The following is a 22,007-nucleotide window of genomic DNA, read 5'->3' as shown; positions in this document are numbered from 1 at the left end:
TATGAAAACTCCTCTACCTTCAAGGATATAGGAGTACCACAGGACAGGGTCAGGTCCAGAATGACCATAGTGGACAGTGGGCAGATCTCTGAGCTCAGCCAGCAGTGAGAAGCCGTCTGGAGCTGAGATTGTAGTATGGTCTGGGTACTCTATTCTCTGAAGGCCTCCCCTCTACCAACTTGTAGCAAGAAGATGAGCATCTTTCCTGTTGGGGAAGTGCAAAACCCAAATCCCAACTTGTCTCCTGGACCAAGTTATCAACACAATCTATCCTCTGGGGATATCTCAGCCCCAGTTAAGGCTTTGTAGTGGAAGGAAGGGAGGGACCTCTCATTTAACCTAAGGAGGAGCAGCACTACCGGACTTCAAATGTCAGCATCAAAGGCTCACCAAAACTTCTGTTATCTATTCTCTCAAGGAGGGAAATGCCCAGAGAAGTTCTTTCATTGCAGATCTATCCTAATTATGATTCATAAATTAAACCGGACTAAGAAACACAAAATTATCCATGCAAATTTAGTAGTACAAAACATCCACCCCTTTAATTGATCTGACCCAGCATCAAATCAACACACAAAACTTAGTGCATAATTTTGTTGAGAATTTACCTCTAAAGCACAAAATTTACTAAGGCCAATTGCCTAACTATGTTCAAAGTTAGATAAAATATACAAAGATAACTATTAGGATATAAAGAATCCTGTCATTCGTGTAATCATTCAAAGAATGTACAAAAACAGAAAGTGTGGACCAGTGGGTCTTCTACAGGAGCACAGAGTTGGACTCTCTGGTCTGTTGAGAGAATTCACAGCTGAGGCTGAAGGGAGCTCCTAGAAACAGCAAAGACTCTTGGTGCTGGAACATCCATGGAGGCCCATGACAGAGAAGAACCTGGAATGGTAGACGCCCAGCCTCACGGAAGTTGAGAGCCATACCTCCATCTGTGGTCACAGATCCACACAGACACCCATGCTTATCATGGAGAGGGATAGAGGGAGATGCCATTTGGTTCTCCAGCAATTATAAACGTACCTAAGAGTCAGAGGGAGAAATTCGGAGCCCCCAACTCTATAGATTCAGGTTTAGTCTTCGCAATCATTTTGCTACAGTTGCTGTGATTCACTTACATTCTCCAGACTAGAGAAACTTAGGGAAGGGCAAATTCCCTAAGGTGGAGTGCAGGCAGGGAGGGCAATCTACGCAGGGCCGGGCAGTCCTGGAGTTTGGCACAGAGGTAGCTTCCTCTGATGGCCTGAATCACCAAGGCTGGGCCTCCAACATCATCCACCTCATTGCAGACCAGGAAAGGGACATCTTCTGGGTTGCCAGCTTTGAGAAGTCAGGATGAGGCACTCCGGGCAGGATCAAGCACTGACTCCTTCCGTAGCTCAAGGGCCTCTGAAAACCTGAGAATGACCTCTCCAGGAACCGACCTATTTGAGCACTCACAGAAATGCATTCTTCTGGAGGCAGGAAATGAAAGTTCTAGTTTGTCGTTGTCTTTGTCACCAGGAAGGACAGGGATTGAGGCAGAATCTCCACCCTGGTCATGAAAAATGAGCTTGGCGCCCTCAAGGAGATTCATCAGATGTTTGGTTTCCTCTGTAAGAGGAAAGAGGAAAGATGCCATGGTTTGTGCTTTGGATAAACCTTCCTGGATTTCCTATATTTGTTTCCTTGCAGGAGATTCAGTCCCTACCCAGTGAAAAAAGAAATATATTTTCAGATGAGTAAAACAAGGGCACAAAGTCATACTATTTTAGCTCATTTTAATTTTTATCATAGCAATAATTGCATATTGCTTTAAAAAGTCAGATAGAATTTTAAAAAATGCATAACTACAAGCAACGGAGCCCCACCCATCCCTTTCCCATATTCCCACTCCCCTGAGGCGACCATTTTCCTTCCTTTAGCCCAACCCTCAGATCCATTCAGGAACGGTGTTCTCTATGTCCAAGACAGGATCATGCCAGGAACCACACACCTCTCTCCCGGCCTGAGCTCCGAACCTGTGACTCTCGATCTTCTCTCTTCTTGGTCTATTTCCCTTCTAACCCATTTATAAAGAACCATCAAATCATCTAGGTATAAACATGAAAATATTTCTTTTTTTTTCTTTTCCTTTTCTGCAGTCGCTACTTTGGATTTTACTGTATTCACTCCACCTTTCCCACTAGGTATCAGGTCCCCTCACAACATCCCAGTCAAGGTGTCATAACTTTCTTGTCGTTTTCCTCAGAATGGTGGGGGGAGGGAGAGATGATGTTCTGGCTCCAAGGAAACTGTTTCCCTTCTTTTCACCAGGCCTAGTGCAGAGATGTTGGGGACAAAGAGCAAGGGGAAGGAAGGCAGAGCTCTTCTTATGGCGCTGGCCTCAGGGTTGCAGGGGGAGGTGTTCCTGCATCCTCTGGCGCAGTCTGGTTTCATCTGGTTTCAGTAGACAGTGCGTGTGGTTGTTGGGGAGAGTGGGAGCATCAGTGCCACCATGCCTCTCCCCATCATTGAGCACTCTCAGAGGGACCTGAGTAGTTCTTAGATTCCAACTCTTTTTAGGGTTCAACATCCTACCACTTGACCCATTGATCCCTTGGAGAAAAATCCCATGTTTCCAAGCCTTCTGCCAACCTCAGTCTTCTTCACTTGGAGTCACGAGAGCCTCTGGGATTATCTTCTACCCGCTACGTATCTCAGAATTCTGAGCCGGGGAGGGAATTTCCACCAACTGCTTCCCAAGAATGTTGCCCCACAGTCCCTTTAGGCTCTGCTGGCATGGAGAATGCTAGAGAATCCTCTGTCTTCATAAATCTCTAGAATACCCCACACTTTCCAAGCTTTGGGAACTGGGGAGAGGGCACTGGAAAAGCTGTGGGCCAGAGCTTCAGCCTTGGAGGACCTGCCTCTCTTCTGGACTCCCGACAGAGGGATTGAGTCCATCTTCAGGGACCAGGATCCCACAGTGCTGGCCTGCCCTGCGCTCAGAGGAGCTGGGGACTTGTCAGGTGGAGGTGCTTTTTACCAAAACTCCTTCATTCAGCCCTAGGAAGTGCTCTCCCTGACGCCAGGGAGTTCCCAGGTTCAGATAGACCAGGGTTCAGGCACCTGACTCAGGACAGTCCCACAAAATGTTTCTGCCATTTCATGTCTTTATTTTTGCTATTCTGGGCATTTCCCCTGCCTTCTTTCCTTGAGCATCTCTAAACGGTCTGACCTGTGCTGCCACTGTCATTTCCCCACCCAAAGCCTCACCAGGTAGCAACTTCCTAGAGAGAGGAGCCTCTGCCTGCTCCTCTGGCTAAAGGCCCAGAAGCCTGGCCTGAGCCAGTCTGAGTATAGGGGGCTGTAAGGGAGAGCACTGTTTCCACGGAGCACGGAGCCCCTGACCCACACTGGTGTCTGCACCCCTGAGCCCGGCTCGTCCTGGGAAGCAGCTGGCCCCTGATTCCAAGCTCACTGCTGTGCCTTTGGCCTGGCCCTGGCCATGGATGAGGGCCTTAGTTTGTGCTAGGATCAAAGAGACAGTGAGTTGATGGGACCATGCTCCCCACAACAAGCCTAGGGCAGGGGCAGGACAGGACACAGTGTAGGAGAGCACTGAACAAATTTGGCCCTGAACTGGCCTTGGACCCTCAGGGAGCAGACAGGGCTAGACACACTGATCTCTAGGAGGGGTCAATGCTGTTTCCCCCTAGTTGTTCCTTGCTGTCCTGGGGTGGAACAGGGAGGGTGTGCTGATCCAGAGCCAGATCATGGTAAGTTCTCAACAGGTGGACCTGCTCACCTGTGATGCTCCCCTCCTGGCCCATGACAGAATAATCCCTCTGGCTTCTGTGGCTGGGGCTCACAGGCTGAGAGCATCCGCCCTGACTGCCGATGAGGCTAGTTTCCACGAGCTGTGGCTCTCTCAGGCCTCATAGGTTTTCCTAAGCTTCATCCTTCCATTCAGGAATGAAAAGAGGCCCTGCACAAGGAAGACAGTGTGCGTAGTGAGAAAGTAAAACTCTGCCTGGGCCTTCATCAGGCTGGAATAACAAGGCATAGATAAAGCCTTAATGGGAAACCTGTCTCCTGAGGACACGCCACAGCTGTAAAGTGTCATAACATCCCACTTCTCTGAGTGACTGCTACTTTCTTACTCAATGAGACTTTGTTCTTTCAAACCACGGACTATCAGAAATTTGGCTGTTTGAATTGCATCAGCAAGAATGAAACATCCTACTTTTGCCTGAAGGATGCAAATCACTTTGACAGCAAGGAGCAGCCCAGCCCAGACACAGAGCTTCAGATAAAGGCTTTCTGAACACAACATTCTACATCTATCTTAGCTTTGTACTTTCAAAGGGTGCAGACCCTAGATTCTTCTCACACTCCTGACCTGATGTTGATCCCTTTCCCCAAAGCCCTTTTGCTTTGGGCCCATCAAAACACTGCTTCACTTAAATTTTACCTGAATGTTACCCTTGTCCCAAATTTTAAAATAGCTGTCTGCCTTCCTTCGTCGGTGAGAGGCCCACAGGTGCTGGTGGATGGTCTGCTGAATTGCAGTGAGTCCATTAACCTGACAATGTCGGACTGTAGAGCTGTTCTGGATGGCTTTAGGCTGCTGGAGCGAGGACAATGTGACAATCAAGCATGGCTCCTTCACAGTTGCACCCTCATAGCAGATCCAAATATATACGTTGTGATATTCCAGATGAGTGTTTAAAATATGTTGCTGCCTCAGTTGGTGTTCCAGCCTCCTCCTTTGCCAGTGCTGCTGTGCCACGTGTGCTTAATTGTCACTTCAGCCTGAATCCAAATACTGGGTCCATCTGGAGTGAGACGCATCCATTGATATCAATGACGTTGACACTGGGGCGAGAATTGGGTTTTTGCCATGTTAATTGTTAGAATTTGAGGAAGGGGTAATACATAGCATCCTTCTTTCCCACTTGAGTTGTGGACTAATTGAGAATTAACACAAAGTCTCTCTCTTTTTTTTTTGCTTGTTGATAAGTTGATATTGGAGAGTGTGGATTCTTTTATGCAAACAAACGAAGCACAGAGTAAGACCATGAGAATGAGAGTTACAGCCAGTCACAGGCAGTCCTGGACTGCCACAGGCCTCCTCATGTGAGGATGGGCTTCATATAAATATAAATCACAAAGGAACAGGGCAGAGTGGACGCTTTCTTCGGTTCAGTTGGCTCCCAGTGGAAAGTAGGTAAATAGCAGCGTGGCCACACAATCCCAGTTTCTAATAAGTAAGGTGACCACATAATTTATCACTTAATGTGGCACTTTTGAGAGTGGAAGGAGGTGGTATCAGCAATTACACCAGGACAATAGGTGTGCCCCAGGATGCGTGGTCTTCCATTGACTTGCGTAGAATGAATGAGGGGGCAGAAGAAGGCCAGGTGTGTAACGGAAGGAAACATCAAGAGTGGGGAAGAACTGTCCTCCCTCTTTGGTGGATTATGTCAGGAGGAGGAAAGGAGATTAAAAAGGGCCGTGAGAGCTGCCTCCAGAAAGCTGAAGGGCTTGGGTGCACGTGGGAGCTCCCTTCTTTGTGACATCAAGACTAGCAACAGGAAGGTAAGTTTTATTGTGAAGGAGGCTAGTCTTGCTAAGGAGGGTGGGCTGCCTGGGGAAGAGGTCAGCTCCTCATTCATTCATTCGCTGACCAATTATTTATTTATTTATTCAACGCATATTTGCTAAACACAGACACTGTGCCAGGGGCTGGGGATATAACGCTGAATTAGACAAACACTATTTCTCTGCAATCATGGGCTTTATTAATGTAAGGAGGGAAGTAAAGAAAGACAAAGTCAGATAAATAGTCATTACAAACTGTATGAAGGAAACAATCACAAATGGGAGGTAGAAATTTCAGGAGGTAGAGGAAACAGCTTACTTCAGACAATGGGCAGGGAAGTCCTCTTGAGGAGGGGACATATAAGGAGGTGACTTGAAGGAGCCAAAAACACAAAGAATGAGAATAAATCAATACAAGTAACAGATGTACATGAGCATAGCGTATGCAAAGGTACTAGGGCTGTCAAGAACTTGGCGTATTCAAGGAACTGAAAGATTAGCATGACTAAAGATAGGAATGGAGAGAAAGAGTGACCTGGAAGAGTGTTTGGAGGCAGGGGCCAGACCATCCAGGCAAGCCTGTAAACCATGATAGGAAATTTGCGTTTCCACCTAAGTACAAATGGATGCATCAAAGGAGTCAAAACACTGGAACGACACAGCTGAATTTTCATTTATGGAGGTAATCTTGGATGGTTTACAGAGCATGGATTTAACGAACAGATGGAGGAATAAATTGAGGTCACCAGTCAGGAGGCTGATTTACGATACTGGTGAGTTATGGTGGTCACCCAGCAAGCAGTGGCGAGTGGCAGAGAAGTTGGAGAGAGATGAGTGGATTTGAGATGTATTTTGAACTAGACTTCTTTGAAGATGGACTTGATGGTTTGGGTGTAGGGCTTCAGGGAAAGGAGGAATCAAGGATGACTCCTAGGTTTCTGTCTTGAGCAACTGAGGTGAAAAATCCTGGGTGTGGGGATGGGCATGTTGGGCAAGGATCAAGGGACATAGTCACTTTGCAAGTTCTGAGACAATTAAATTCGTAGCCACAAATGCAAATCTAGAATTCCGACAAGAGCTCTGGGTCAGGTCAAATTGTCAATATCCATCTGGAATTTAAATTCATGAGAACAAGTAATAGCCAGTGAAACAGTAGAGAGGAGAAGAAGACTCAGGGATGAGTCCTGAGGAACTTCAACCTTTAAAAGTCACATGAGGAGGAACCAGGAAAGACAAGTGAGAGGGAAAAGGCAGTGAGGTTGGGGAAAAACCAGGAGCAAAGTGTTGCAGAACCCCTAGCATGCAAGTGCTAAGATGAGGGGACAGGAGGCTGGCCTGGTAGTGTAGCGGTTAAGTCTACATGCTCCACTTTGGTGGCCCAGGGTTCGCAGGTTCGGACCCAGGGTGCAGACCTATGCATGGCTCATTGAGCCATGCTGTGGTGGCATCCCACATACAAAATAGAGGAAGATTGGCAACAGATGTTAGCTCAGGGCCAATCTTCCTGCCAAAGAAAAAAAAAGATAAGGGGACAGCAGCAGGCTGTGTCCAACACTGATTAAGATGAGGATAGCAGAGTGTCCATTGGATTTGGCAACAGAGATTTCATTGGTGCTGCTCGAAAGAAAGGTTTTGGCAGAGAAATCAGAGGGCAGACTAGAATGTGCTGAATGTACAAATTAAGATAACAATGAGATATCATTCTTTATACACCAGATAAGCAAAACTATTTTTTTGTGTGAGGAAGATTGGCCCTGAGCTAACATCTGTTACCAATCTTCCTCTTTTTGCTTGAGGCAGATTGGCCCTGAGCTAACATCTGTGCCAATCTTCCTCTATTTCGTATATGGGACACTGTCACAGCATGGCCCAGTGAGCAGTGTGTAGTCCACACCTGGGATCCCAACCTGCAAACCCCAGGCTGCCAAAGCGGAGCACGCGAACTTAACTACTACACCACTGGGCCGGCCCCAAAAGGTTTTTTTAATTTAAAAGTAAGTTTTGGACAGGGAGGAATGAACACATCATTGGGAGTTTCAATCAGAAAAGCCACACTGAAGGCCAGATTGTCAGCTGAAAATAAAGAATGCGCTCACTCTGTAGTCAAGCAGTTCACATGTCTATTCTAAAGAGTGTCTCAAACATGTGCACAGGAGATATATACTAGAATGTTTACTGACATGTTGTTTGTTAAAAAAAAAAACAAACAAGAAAAAATGGAAACAACCTAACTGTCCATCAATGAGGGAATGGCTAAACAACCTTCTGTTGAAAACTCTGCGCAATTGTAAAGAATGCAGTAGATCCATCCACACCAGCACAGAGAGCTGTTTGAACACATTGTTGAGTGAAAAAATGAGTTGGAGAAAAACATGTATTGTATCATACCACTTGGGGAAATACACACACACACAGGGGCACACACAAAACCACGCTATATGTTTCCAATAGGTACATATGAGTATGTAAATGTATAAGAAATGGATCAGAATGATGCCAACACGTAACAGTGGTTACCACTGGGATGAGGAAAGGGGGAATGAGGATTTGGGGAGAGGAATTTGGAGGTATCTGTTATGTTTTTACTTTTTTCTTTACAAAGAGAATGCATCGCTGTATTAATAACAGTTGAAAATTAATATTTTTTAAAGTGGAAAGAGTGAATGGCTTGGGAGGAAAGTAGCTTAAGCAGAGGCTGTGAGTTTCGCGTAGTCTCCCCTCATGGGAGGAGAAGTAAATCCTCTGATTAACAAGAGCCTGATATTCCCTGGACCAGCAATGGAGCAGCGGTTAAGAGGACCCAGTCGACACTGAAGCTGCCTGGAGCAGCCTGGAGTTTACCACTCTGCCTTGTTCTCCTGGTTCTGCTGGCAAATGACAGCTCATCACAGTGACTTGAGAATATGAAATCAGAGTTGATGGGCACAGCCCAGACCCCAAAGGTTAAGGGGGGACTAGACATTGTCTCTTATTTCTCTAATCCACCTGAAACAATAATAAAGGCACTGCTTTGATTTTTATTTTGCCATCAGTATATTCTCTACGTGTTTGAATGTGGATGGGGACCAAGGGTGAGGGACTGTTATCCTCAAACCTTCAAAATTTAATGACAGTTCCAGGAAGATTGATATATTTTCTTCCTGTTTGGTTTACTACGGTATCCCCAGCATTTAGAATAGTGTAGGTGCTCAAAAAATATTTGTTTAATGATTGAAATTATTGGTCTTGTTGCTCCCCTTGGGAATAAAAACAAGTTCTGGTATTTGGAATTTGAACTCGATGGTGAGTGTCGGGAAGCCATTGCTGCTGGCTTTGACCTTGGTCAGTTACAGCTTTTATGATGGCTATGCTGCTCTTATAGACATAGCTGAAGCTGCTCTTAGAGAATCAGAGCTTTAATCTGCGAAGAGCTTCTAAGTTGCACACAAGTAGGGAAGAGCAGCTTGTGAATTTTGGTCTTTTAATCATTGGTATTGGATATTGGAAGGTAGCAATCTATCAGGGGCACCATCTTTGCTAGTCTCTGTCTCATTTTTAATTGCATCCTTGGCCAAGTAGAGAACAAATTAGTAATGGCATTATGGGTTTTCATGAGGCTTGTCCACTTATTCCTGGAGTCATTACCCAACCAGATGAATTAGAGTTGACTCTGGAGTATTTTTTTCATAATCAGGACTCTTCTTGTAAGTGACTCAAGTAATATGACAGTTAATCGATCAGTTTATTTTCTGCATATTTCTCTTCCCTTCTTTTTTCTCGTTGACTACCCAAGTGGTGTTTCTTGCCTCAAGTTGACATTAGATTATAAACAAAATTAAACTTCTTGACCTAGTGGAGAGACAAAAATTCTCAGTTGCAAGCTTGCAGAGCCTTTTAAATGTTCTGTTCCAAAGAATAAAAGAACGTGGAGTTGTAGGGAGGGAAGAACAGATATGGATGCTGACATAAATTGGAAAGGAAGGATGGGTAGGAGGGAGTGGGAGGCTGAAACAGACTTGCATTTGGGGGTTCAGATTGCTGAATGGAAGGCATTCAGGGGAAAAGCTGTCTTTGAAGATCATGTGTAGAACCTCTTCTCTGCCGGTCTGTGGACAACCCACCATTTAACAGTCCTGGATCTGAGTAAGGCCTCCATGACTCTGGCTTATAGAAGCAACAACAGCACCCAAACCTTGAACATTAGAGTACCTCAAAGACTGGAGGAAAAAGTCATAGAAACCAGTGTTTCAGAGACTAGAACAGAGGAAATAACACTGTTAGGGCTCTTTCTCCATCTGTCTATGGTGTGTGTGTGTGTTGGCCTCATTCTCTCCATGCTACAGGTGGACAAGGAACTATCCTAGCCTGTCTGCTTGGTAGGCTTAGGGCACCCACACTGTTGAGAAGTGCTTTCTGATGTTGACTGAACAGAAATCTGTTTTCCTGTGCCTCCTTCTATGGTTCCTAGCTTTGATTCAAGCAAAGAACAACACATTCCTTGCTATGGTCTGAAAGTCTGTATCCTCCAAAATTCATACGTTGAAATCCAAGTGCCCAGTGTGATAGTATTAGGAGGAGGGGGCCTTTGGGAGATGATTAGGTCATGATGGGGGGGCCCTCATAAATGAGACTAATAGCCTTCTAAGAGAGGCCCAAGAGATCTCCCTTGCCCTTTCTACCATGTGAGGACACAGCAAGAAGTCTTCAGTCCCAGAGAGGGTCTGACCATGCTGGCACCCTTATATCAGACTTCCAGCTTCCAGAGCCATGGGAAATAAATAGTTGTCGTTATTAAGCCCCTAGTCTATGTTATTTTATTATAGCAGCCCATGCAGACTAAAACACCCCTCAAAACAGGAGAGCCAATAAAATAGCTGAGGACATCTCTTGGGGCTTTTTATGGTTTCTCCTCCTTCTCTCCTTCCTTCACCATCACCTCCTCTGTCAGAGGGAACAGGTGATGCAGTGTACAGTGGACTGGCCATCTATCTCCCGCTCATCTCCAGTGCTTTTGGGATTGCTAAGAAAGCTAATATTTATACATATAGCCTAGAATTACATTATGTTTTTTTTATCACCATCTATTGTTCTTTCTACACATTCTGCCATTTATAGAACTATCATTCTTTGTAGCCCTTCCCAGAAAACTTGCTTACTATATGTCCAGTTTTATTGTTAACATACATCTCTCATAGCCATCCTTGGGTCATCTTGAGCTTAATCCTGACCTTGTCAGAGAATAAAATTGCAACAGTGAATTCCCCTGGTATCTTTTTCTGCGCTCCTAAACAGTTGTGAATATGCATGAATGCATGTGGGTGAGGGTTTGGACAAAATACAAAGCTTTGGGCAGTACACAGAGTCCTCTGGGAGGGAGATGCCTTCGAGTCAGTGGACACTGGCTGCAGGCCCTCTGGAATGCTCTAAGTTGTGCTTTGTTTCTGCAGCCATCCCCTCCTAAATGGATGTCCTAGCATAGTCACGGTCCTCTAGGGTCAGATTGGCACGTGGGGAAGAGGAAGAAGAGTTGAGACAAGGAAGTTCCTAACCAGCCTTCCTGTGTTTTCCTTCTCTACCTTCTTTGAGGAGCTTTGCAGATCCTTGGACACTTCTTGCTGGTCTGGCCCCGACATCATAAAGCAAGTTCTACCCTGACACACTTCAGTATTAATGGAAAATGCTAATACCTGCAATAAGAACTCATTTATTTCAACAAAATTTTTTAAAGAAACCTTTACATAGGAGGCAAGATTTGGCTTCCAAAGGGAGTATATAGATGTAAAAGACGCAATCTCTGACCTCTATGTACCTAGAATTTGGTTGAGGAGAAGAGCGCAAAGAGGCCAAGACAAGGATTAAAAACTATAGCACAAACTCTAACAAAGGAAATGTCACACGAGAAAGCAAAAGTGCTGTAGCTCTCAATAAGATGCTGCATTTGGTTGGGAAATTGAGGAGAGGCCCCTGAGAACTTCGGACAGATGTAGGATGTTAGTAAAAGGCAGGTGAGATGCATAGTGATGAAAGTGTTTGAGATGTTTGCAAAAGCATTAGCGGAGGCATGGAGGGAAGAAATCCAATGTGTTTGGAGTAGTTAGTAAAGAACAGAAGCTCACTTTGGTTGACTCTTAGTCTGAGTTTACACCAGAAAACAGAGCCTGAGATAAGGATTTGAATGCAGGGTGATAAGAAGCATCCACAGAGAACAGGAGTAGGGACTGGGGAAATTGAAGGAGGGAAATGAGGAAAGCCAATGCAAGGGTGCATTCTTGACCTCAGCACTGTGGAGGGTGACTATGACTCAAGACTCTGAGGAACCATGTGGGTAGAATACATCTCAGAATTGTCCACCAGAATGATCAAAGAGAGTAGCCTTTCCCCACCCGCTCCCACCCCCCATCGGTCAAGGGTTCTTCATGGAGCAGCTCCCCCTTATTTCCAGGTTTGTGCATGTGTGAGTGCCAAGCAGGTTCCTGCAAGTGTCCTTCCCCGGGTGTCCTAGGAGCCCCAGAGCAGAGAGAGAGGATTGGTGTAGCAGAGATGACACACTGTCAGGTTAAAGCTTCCCAAAGCTAGTTGCACAGCAATGACTGGAGTAAAAGGAAGGCTCACAGGATATAAGGTGGGGTTCAAGGATTATCTCAAACAGAATCATGGACAGTGAAGCAACAGGAGGTAATGCCAGAAGGAGAGGTTTGGAACAGATTATGCCTGGCTGAGAAATTGGAACTTGGTTAGCAATGGGTACCCAATTGCAAAACCCAATAGCCTTGCTTGTCCTGTGCCAAGAAGAGCAAGGTCTCCTGAGAGAAGAGAGCCTGTCATGCCACATTCATGATCAGTATATTATAGTAAATTGCAATTTACATGTGATTGGCTAAGTGAAGTTGTAGATTATATTATAGGACTTAACTAAAGTAACCCTCACAAAATGGACAACTGGCTTAAAGGCATCCCAATAAACTGTTGCCTGAAGCTTCTACTAAAATTCCAAAAACATACATAACAACCAGAAAATATCGTAGCTGATGCTTCTACTTCCAGCCACTTTATAAAATAAAATAAGGACAGTACAATAAATTCTGAGAAGTTGCCTTAAAAAATTCAAACTGATACAAGTGGTTCTTTGAAATATGGATTGATTTACTTTCATTACAGTTAACAATTAATCTTAACCAAAGCATATACTGTGTGTCAAATTATTAACTAATGTTATTATGAATCCATCATGATTATCAAGACATAAAAATTTTTATTTCACATTCATCTTATCCTTTTGATTTATCTTTGAGAATATATATTACAATATTTATAATAAACATGCATAGAATTAATAAACAATGTTTTTTTATTAATAGGGTTGTATGAACAAAAATTTTTTAAATTCACATCTCTAGGCCGTAGGTTGTCAGAAGGAATGAGAAGAGACTGCTGTGTACAAGAAGCTTTTGGGATGTTGATTTAACTGGACTTGGCAACTAGGTGGACGGTGGGACAAGATCAGGAGAGAATAAAAAGTGACTCTTAGGTTTCATATTGGGATGGCGTTCAAATGGGGGACATGGGGCAGAAATGGATGTCCAGAGGAGGAGGTGGTTTTTGGGTGATGAGAATGAGGTGGGCCGTGTGTGGGCATCTGTGCATGGTGGTCTCTTAACATGACTGACTGTGTTTTCAAACAGAAGCTTCTCTGCCTGCTTGCTTCTCTGTCCTGGAATCAGCCCCCCACAGCCCAGGCTGGACTTAGTGCTCAGGCTCTAAATAGAAGTTAGTGTTTTCAGTTCCGCCCCTCTCCTTGGTGAGAGTGATGGGCTGTCTGGCCGTGGAGGAGGTGGCTATGAACCAGCCAGGGCAGGAGAATGACTGAAAGGCAGAGGTGGTGCCCTCTATAATGCGGAAAAAGAGAAAAGGTTTCTGCCCTTCGTTCATATGGTGCAGGTCCATGACATTTTTCTCCTAGGAGTAGAAAAGAGGCTTATTAAAAAAGATTACTGGAAGGAGGGAGCTAAACTGACTCAGCCCCAGAAGTGACTGCTTTCCCCAAAGGGAGGGACAGAGGCAGATGAAAGGAGGACACTAGGTGTCAACGCAGGCAACCTACTGGTTCCCAATAGCTTGGCTCCACCCCAAGATCCCATGACACAAAGTACTTCTGATTCTTTGAGACAGCACTATCTTCCCTGAGAACAGAGGGAAGTTCAACTCTCTTTCGTGGGTGCTCCTGGTATGCACCCATTTGCAGGTTCAGACCAGTCTTACATGATTCCCAACCTCCAAGTGCATTGATACATTACAGATTCCATCATAAGCAGAAGGATTAGCTTCATAACTACAAATTCTGCTTTCAGTACAAGGACCATAGGCATGTAATATGCAAGATCCAGATTAACAACCCCGGCCCCCCATCTCCTGTGCTGTGCAGTGGCCTTTGCTTAAATGGAAGCACCTCATCACCCCAGAGCATTTCTGGGAGGCAGCTAAGGAGCACTGAGGATGGAGAAACCACCATTCCTCAACCTTTCTGAAACATTCCCATGGGGGTGTTCTCTGGCTTTCAGAGAATGCTCTGACATTAAAATAAGTGTTACGCCCATTCCAAAGGTAGTATGGATTGATTCGGGGATCAGCCAGGTCAGATTTCCTTTCTTACACTGAATATAAAGCATCAAAAAAATGCTAATTTTATTCAGTAATATATTAAATGAAATAAAAAGTCCATCTCACAATACTTCTCTCATTAGCTGCACAACCACTCACCTTGATCTGCAAAGTAGGCTGGCCTTGAATTTTTGCACAAAAGAGAGAGTGATTTGTGCCCTTGATTCCCAGGTAAACCAGATTACCTTTTGCTTCATCATGCAATTTTTCGTCTGTACATGATATTATGTCAAGAGTGACTGGAAACACAAGGGAAGATAGAAACAGGTGTCAAGCTCCAAGTAGCAGAAAGGCCAGTCTTTCTGGCCTCTCAGTTATTCCTCCCAGCCAGCAGGATACCGAGCAGCCAGGACTCCGCCAGAAGTTGCCTCCAATTAGCCATGTTGCAAATAGCCTTCATCATTGTCTGAAACCCATTTCCTTTTTTCTTCTTTAACATCAGAACCCCAGTTGTCACCAGGGCACATTGCTTCCCCAAAATAAGAATAAAATTTCCCACCATATTTGCAGCTGATTTTGACCATATGCTTAAGTTGTAGCCCATGAGATATAAGTAGAAGTGTTGCGTGGGATTTCTAAGAATGTTCTATATAAGGAGTTGACTCAGCTGGGAGGAGCTCCTTTCTTATACCCTATGTCTTCTTACTGCCCCCTTTAAATACTTAGATGGTGGTTGAGGGGACATTAAGGTTGATAAAGCAGAAGGCTAGAATCCTTGGACTCTGGTGGCATCATGGAGCCACAAGATCGGCCTCAGCCTGACTGCTCAGCCTTCTTTTATATGAGAAAGAAATAACTTCCTATCTTATTTAAGTCCCAGTTATGTAGGTTTTCTGTCTCTATCAGCTGATTTAAATTTAAATTCAGCTAAATTAAATTCCCAACTAATTTAGCAGGTGATTCTCAGGAGCCTGGGCATTCTGTATCTGTCCTTCTGGGCAGGGGGCAGAGAATTCATCCACTCAACACTCCTTATTGAATGCCCACCCAGGACAAGGCACTGAAGATTTAGCTAAGAACAAGAGAGACACTGTCATTGCCCCCATGGAAAATGAGATGAAAAAATTAAGCAGAGAAATGACAAGAACTACAATAAATTGCCACACCCTCTTGAGGGAAGTGATCAAAGCCTGGGACAGTAGGAGAGAGACCAAATTGTGATAGAAATCATGACAGACCTCTCTGCAAAGGTGAAATTCAAACCAAGACCTTAAAGCTAAGAGGGAGCTAGTATCTGAAGAAATGGTAACAGGATGGTAGAAGGGGTCTGGACGGAAGGTATTAGAGGGAAAAGAAAAGAAAGACCCCTCCATGCAAAAGAGCTTGGTGAGTTCGAGGCCCTGAAATAAGACTGGTGTGCCTGAGATCTCCTCACTTCCCCCAACCCTGCACCTCCCCCCCGCAACACAAACACATGGGAATGATAGTACTCAATCAACATAGTAAGGTCACTCTTGATGCTTTGTGGAGGATGGATGGGAGGCTTCACAAATGAAGTGAGAGGGAGGGCAGTGAAGAAGTGACGGCAGTGGTCCAGGTGAATGATGATATTGTCTTAGAAATAAGGTGTATTTTGTACAGACTCATCAGCTTTTTCTGAGGGATTGGATGGAGATTGAGGAAAAGGAGGAATCAAGGATGTCTCCTGTATTTCTGGCTCCAGCTGGCAGGATGATGGTAGCTAACAGGCATGGGGAAGACTGGTTCTGTCAGCAGTTTTGAGACATCACATCCATAGACCTACTTGGGATAGATGAAGTCAGAGATGACTGAGAGGACAGCAAAAGGATGTGAGTAAACTATTCAAAGGAGACATCTGAATTGGAAGCATAAATGCCAGAGTGAAAAGGCAAATACATCAGTCCAAGAGACCAGTTTACAATCCCTTCAGAGGGGTTGTGTAATGATTGCAGACTGACATCTGAGGATCCCCAGCATTTGGAGATTTTATAGAGAAAGTAGAGTCAGAAAGGAGAATGCAAAAGCGGAGCCAGAGAACCACAGAGAATGTTCTCACAGAAGGAGAAGATGGAGAGTGTTCAGGAAAGAAAGAGTTCTCAATTATTCTGACTGCAGCTGAGGAACCAAATGTGAGGGCAGAGAAGTACATCTGTGGACGTTGGAAAGAGGAGCTTGAGGGGGTTGGTCAAATAGTTCAGAAGTCATATTGTTTGATGTAAGCATGAACAGGACGTGAAATGGAGGCGAGCTCTGCAGCCAACTCTTCCATGAAGTTTGGCTATGATTGACATATAGAACAGGATATAGATCAGTATATAGGAAAATAGAATGGTGGTAAGAACAAAACATGGGAATCACGAGAAGCTTTTTAGTATTAAGCCTGGAAATATTATATTAGAGCATGTCTGTCAGTGATAGAAAGGACCCGGTAGACAGACAAAGGTGGAATATGCAGGGAAGAGAGGAATTAAATTAATTAATTTAGTTTAATAATTAAACATTGAAGCCCTAGAGAAAGGGAAAGAAGCTGAGATGATTTGACTTTTGATGGGAGGAAGGAATATTCCCCCATTATTAGAAGAGAGGACACCAGGTTAAAAAATTGGGTAGGTTTGGTGGTGGAAAGATGATGGAGTTTGAATCTGAGGGCACAGGTAGCAATGGTTGGAATTTAAAGGAAAGAAACTCCAAGAGGAAGGTCAGCTGCTGCTTGAATGGACAGTCCCTTCTTGTCTGAAGACATTTTCTCCCAGTAAGAAAAGCTGCCAATCCCTCGCGTCTTCATTTCTAGGTATGGGATTTCCTTTGTGGGAGGGAACCATCTTGCCCTTCCTTGCCCTTCCTGTGGACATTGGGCTGGTGCTCAGAAGTAGGAGAGGCCAATGGCCAGGCTCATGCAAGCTCAGCCCCATCACTGGTGGAGCTGGTGTCCATTAAAGAGGAACCAGTGGCTTCAATTGTTACTCACCGGGTTTGACATTGTTGTTGAAAGGAACTGCCATCAAAGAATCTCCCTCCACAACCCACACCATTTGTAGAGGATCACGAACACGAAAGCAGTCAGGAATTTGCTTCGCTGCCAAGTGACAGAAAAGCACAAAAAACACATGAGGTTATTACAGACTTCAGGATTCCGCTTGCTTTCTGGTAATAATAGATTTGAACTCTGGGAGAGGCTTACTGCTCTGAGAAAGGGTGGCTACAAGGAGAAAGGGAGAGAAATTAGGCAGAAGCCAGTTTGTGGATCAAAGCACCTGAAAGGATCTACATGCATTCATGGCGCCAAGAGATTTTCAGGATTCACCTCATTTCTAGGGTTATCAGTGACTTGTCTTTTTCTGATTGATAGTCTCTGGCTAGTAACAAAACCAAAAATATTTAAATTGGTCATCAGTATGTTATTTGCTTTTTTCTTTACCCTCTTTATCAAAATAAATAAGCAATTCTAAGTACACATAATAAGAGTAAAGCTAAATGCTCTGAGATTTTCAAACGCAAGTTTCACTGTCTAAGCAATTTAGCAAGAGCAAAAACACTTGTAGCTAAGCAAATGATAGGGGCTCTTGTACCCTATTGTCTTTGGTGAGGCAAGATGGAGATATTTCCAAGCTGGTTTGCAATTCATCACTTACACTGTGGGGTGGCCATGTTGGCTTCAGGACTTCTGTGAAGAGGACAAGGTAAATCAGATGGTGGAGAGAAGGTCGTCAGGAGTTGGTCTTGTGTGGAAAGAAGAGAAGAAAAACATGTTATCTATTTCTCTTCCCTCCCCCCTGGAATTTTGTGTAAAAATCCTGCCCTGAGATCCCGTCGCAAATGCGTATTCGAGTCTAAGATAGGAAGAGCATGTTCCAAGGCCAGAAAACCCCAAAAGGAAGCTCCCATCTCTGTCATGGCTGGGTGGTCCTGGTACTCCAGGCTGCGATAGCCTTTGGATGACCTCCATCCATCACATTTGGAATTTTTAGGAGGTTCCAGACCATCACCCCAGGCACCTTCTAGAACAGAGAGTCTCTGGGTTTATGGGAAGGAAGGGAGAGTACGTATCTATGTCCATTTAGCCCTCCACATAACCATAAGTCATCAGATTATCCCAACTTGAAGCTTGAACATTAAATTACTGACAGCAAACTTCTCTCTCCGGCCCCCATCTTCCCCAAAGATTCCTCATCCAAAGAGGCATCTCTAAGGATCCTGCACATGGACATCCACAGGCCCCGTTAGCTGTTTTGACTGTCAGGGGACATCTGTCTCTGGGCTTCTGGTTAGGGCACCAGGACAGTTCCCCAAGAAGACCACAAACTTCCCATGATGAGAACCAGTTGTTCGCACCCCTCCCTGTCTCACAATCCTCAGTGCCTGATTCAATAGTTATTCCTAGAAAGAGGGTGAGCAAACCACCACCTGCACTCTTGGAAGCAGCCCCAGCTCCTCTGATACCCTGTGCCTTAGACCAAGACCCCCGGAGCCTCCTCAAGACTACACAGAGCCGTGAAAGGTTCCCCATACATGGGTTCTGAGCAGCAAAAGTTACCTTTGTCCAAAGAGATGTTCTTGTCTCTGGATCCAAAGTTGAGGCCCTACCTGCATCCAAGGGCTCTAGCGAGCTATCTAGGACTCCCAGCCCTTTTAATGAGCAAGGAAGGAGAGTCATTTCCTGGCTCTAGGTGTGCCCACTTCAACAAGAAAGCTGGATTGGCACAGAGGTCCCTTGAGGCTTCAATGGGTTACCGGGAGGCAACAGAGGTGTGGCCCATCTGGGGTCCCGGAGAAACAAGAACAGAGCAAATATCAAGAAACAACAATGAGGAAATACAGATGAGGCCAGATGCTGAGTTAAGGAAGAGAACTTCCTTCTGGATAGGCTTGGAGGCAGAGGTGTGGCTCTCTTGATTCACTAACTGCATGAACCATAGCCTCGTTCACATCTAATTTTGGACAATTCACAGTTCTTTCAGGAGTTTCACATAACCAATATTGAGAGCTTATTCTGTGTCTAATAAAGTTGTAAGAGATTTACTTGGTTAATCTTTTAATCCTCACAACAACCCTTTAGAAGCCATGAATTTTTATTTCCTGTGTAAGAAAACAGAGGCCCTAAGAGATGACAAAACTTACCCAAAGTCACATAGCTACTAAGAAATTTAGCCAAGTTAAAAGCCATATCTCTGTGTTCTTAACCACTATGTGCTTTTTCGGGGTCGTTGTCTCCTGCACTTTGTGCTGGCTGAGACACACGGGAGGCCTTGGGTTCAGTGGTAGATATTGAAACCTGCGCTGTGTCCAAGAGAGGAGACATGTCAGAGGAGGGACTTTGTAGGTCTTGTGGTCTCCTAACTCGGAATTAGGAATCAGACTCAGCCTCAACATTGGCAGTGAAAGGCAGTCACTGCCCTTGAAACCCAATATTGTTGGCCAGTCCTAAATGTTAAAAAATTCTACTCATTCTATGCCTAAATTCTATGCTTCCATTTAACTCACAACCACTGGCCATGATTCTGTTCTCTGAAATCCACCGTTAACTCTCTCCCCTGGAGTATTACACTAGTCCCTAACTGGTGTCCCTGCTTCTGTTCTTACCTCCCTTGAGTTACGTCCACCCAGCAGTAAGCAGGATCAAAGATGCAAAACATGGTCCTATCACTCCCCTGCTCAGAACTCTCTGATAGCTTCGTACCTTACCCAGAATAATAATCAAAGCTCTCACCACGGCTCACATAAGCCCACATGAGCCTTCCACATGTCTTCTATCCCTGTCCTCTGACTCTTCGTGCTCCAGCCGCACTAGGGCCCTGCTGATATTTCCACCCAGACAGCTCATCCTCACCAGGAGTCTTTCCTGTTTCTTTGCAAGAATGGGCTTCCCCAGAGCATCATGGAGTTCACTCCCTTACTTCTTCCTTGTATTTGCAAAAAGACAACCTCTAAATGAGATCTTCCCTGACCACGCTATCTACAAGAGCCCAGCCACTCATGCTCTAATCCCTCATTCTTCTCTACTATTTTTTTCATAAAATGTATGTCTCCATGGCCGTGGATATGTATGCATGTATGCAGGCATCCATGCGTGTGTTATCTTCACAACCAAAATGCCAGCTCCATGGAGCCAGGGAAATTGTCTGTCTTGTTAACTATGTCCTCAATGTCTGGAACAGCGTCTGGTCCATGATTGGAATTCATAAATATTTGTTGAATAAACAAAGGAATGAATGAAGTATTCTCATGAATAAGAGAAAGATTGGGGAGAGAGAAGGGAAATTGTCTGTCTTGTAAACTATGTCCTCAGTTCTGGAACAGTGTCTGGTCTGTGATTGGAATTCATAAATATTTGTTGAATAAACAGAGGAATGAATGAAGCATTCTCATGAATAAGAGAAGATTGGGGAGAAAGAGAGTGGGCTGCCTTGTAGGGAAGGCATGAGGTGTAGTGAGACATGGTGAGTTTCTGCCCTCCTCATGAAGAGGGTTGTGGGGAGGCTCTCCCATCCCATATGAGGGATGGAGTGCCCCAAGATAATCTCTCAGACAGGTAGGGGACACGGGGAGCTTCACCTCCAGCTGGATGATTGATGTACCTAGAGACCCACGGGCTCACCCTAGCTCCTCGGCTGGGCAGGTGTGTGGAGGAAGTTCTGAAGAGGGCCTGACATGGGTTCTAACCTTGCACCCAGGAGACTATACCTCCCGGTTGGTCCAAGAGTGTCCCGGTTTATGCCCATCACCCCAGTGTAATTATTAATAGAACCCTTTTCACTCTCCTATGTCCTGGTCACCCCACAGCTCTAGAGAAACTACCTACATATGGAAAGGCAGGAGAAGCATTTCTACCTTTTTGTAGGAACCATGAGAAATGAAAAGCTCGGGGAGCGCTGTGCTGTAGCCAGGAAGAAGTCTAATCTCTGACACGAATGTGATCACTCAAATGAGGAAAGGCAGAAGATATCGGGATGGGATGAGGAGTTTGGGGCTATGCTTGTAGGGCCTTCGAAGTTATCAATGTGTTTGGGAAAATAGTATCCCCACATATTTCTCCAAATCTTGTAGACAAGGAAAACTATGATGGAAAGTGAAAAATCACAAGACTACAGGGACTAAAGATCACCATATTACAGAGAAGTTCACTGATATTATGTGGGAAGAAACCTGATTTCATAAAAAGATAGAACAGGGGCTGGCCCCATGACCAAGTGATTAAAGTTCCCATGCTTTGCTTTGGTGGCCCAGATTTGCTTGGTGGCCCAGATTTGCTGGTTCGGATCCCAGGCATGGACCTACTGCACTCATCAGCCTTGCTGTGGAGGCAACCCACATACAAAATAGAGGAAGAATGGCACAGATGTTAGCTCAGGGACAATCTCCCTTAAGCAGAGAAAAAAGAAGAAGATGGGCAATGGATGTTAGCTCAGGGTGAATCTTCCTCACCAAAAAAAAAAAGAACAGATAAGCCTTTATAATAAATATGTTCTAGATGCATGGGAGCCATGTCAGGTTACATTTTGCGAGCATGGGAGAAATCCATGAAAGACTCAGAAACCCTTGCTGGGGTAGGATGGGTAAATATTTCAGTTAGCTGTGCACCAGCATTATGCATTGAAATATGGAGCATGATTTCTATTAATGACGCCTTATTTCTACTACCCACCCCAGTTGTGAGTCCTGGGGAAACCTGAGTTTAGGAAGAGACCATATTCCCCAACAATCCTACTGAGTTCTTCTTAGAAATGAGAGACTTCATGAGAATCTGCTTTACAAACTATAAAACTCCTTATAAATGCGAGGAATCAGTATTATAACCATGATATTTCATAAAGTCATTCCACTCATAACAGAGCAAC

At 44.7% G+C, this 22,007-nt stretch overlaps 1 protein-coding gene across 1 annotated transcript; it reads right to left on the bottom strand.

The window, feature by feature from the left end:
- Positions 1-12,675: 12,675 nt before the first annotated feature.
- IL36B (interleukin 36 beta) lies at positions 12,676-18,929 on the bottom strand. The gene is made up of 5 exons (XM_008528434.2): positions 18,707-18,929; positions 17,805-17,891; positions 17,141-17,248; positions 14,311-14,450; positions 12,676-13,509 (listed from the first exon to the last, which is right to left on the bottom strand). Exons 2-5 carry the CDS (start codon positions 17,818-17,820, stop codon positions 13,297-13,299), a joined length of 477 nt encoding a protein of 158 aa, XP_008526656.1. The 5' UTR covers positions 17,821-17,891; positions 18,707-18,929; the 3' UTR covers positions 12,676-13,296.
- Between the last annotated feature and the right edge of the window lie 3,078 nt (positions 18,930-22,007).

The sequence above is a fragment of the Equus przewalskii genome, chromosome 14 (assembly GCF_037783145.1).
Source record: "Equus przewalskii isolate Varuska chromosome 14, EquPr2, whole genome shotgun sequence".
Classification (NCBI taxonomy): Eukaryota; Metazoa; Chordata; class Mammalia; order Perissodactyla; family Equidae; genus Equus; species Equus przewalskii.
This window is presented reverse-complemented; position numbering and strand designations above follow the sequence as displayed.

What these genes read in the sequence shown, in the direction of transcription:
- IL36B (XM_008528434.2), bottom strand. An exon ending in CAACAACAATGTCAAACCCG is followed by an intron (nt 14,451 to 17,140) that starts GTGAGTAACAAT and finishes TTGTGTTTCCAG; the next exon opens with TCACTCTTGACATAATATCA. An exon ending in AGCCTACTTTGCAGATCAAG is followed by an intron (nt 13,510 to 14,310) that starts GTGAGTGGTTGT and finishes TTCTACTCCTAG; the next exon opens with GAGAAAAATGTCATGGACCT.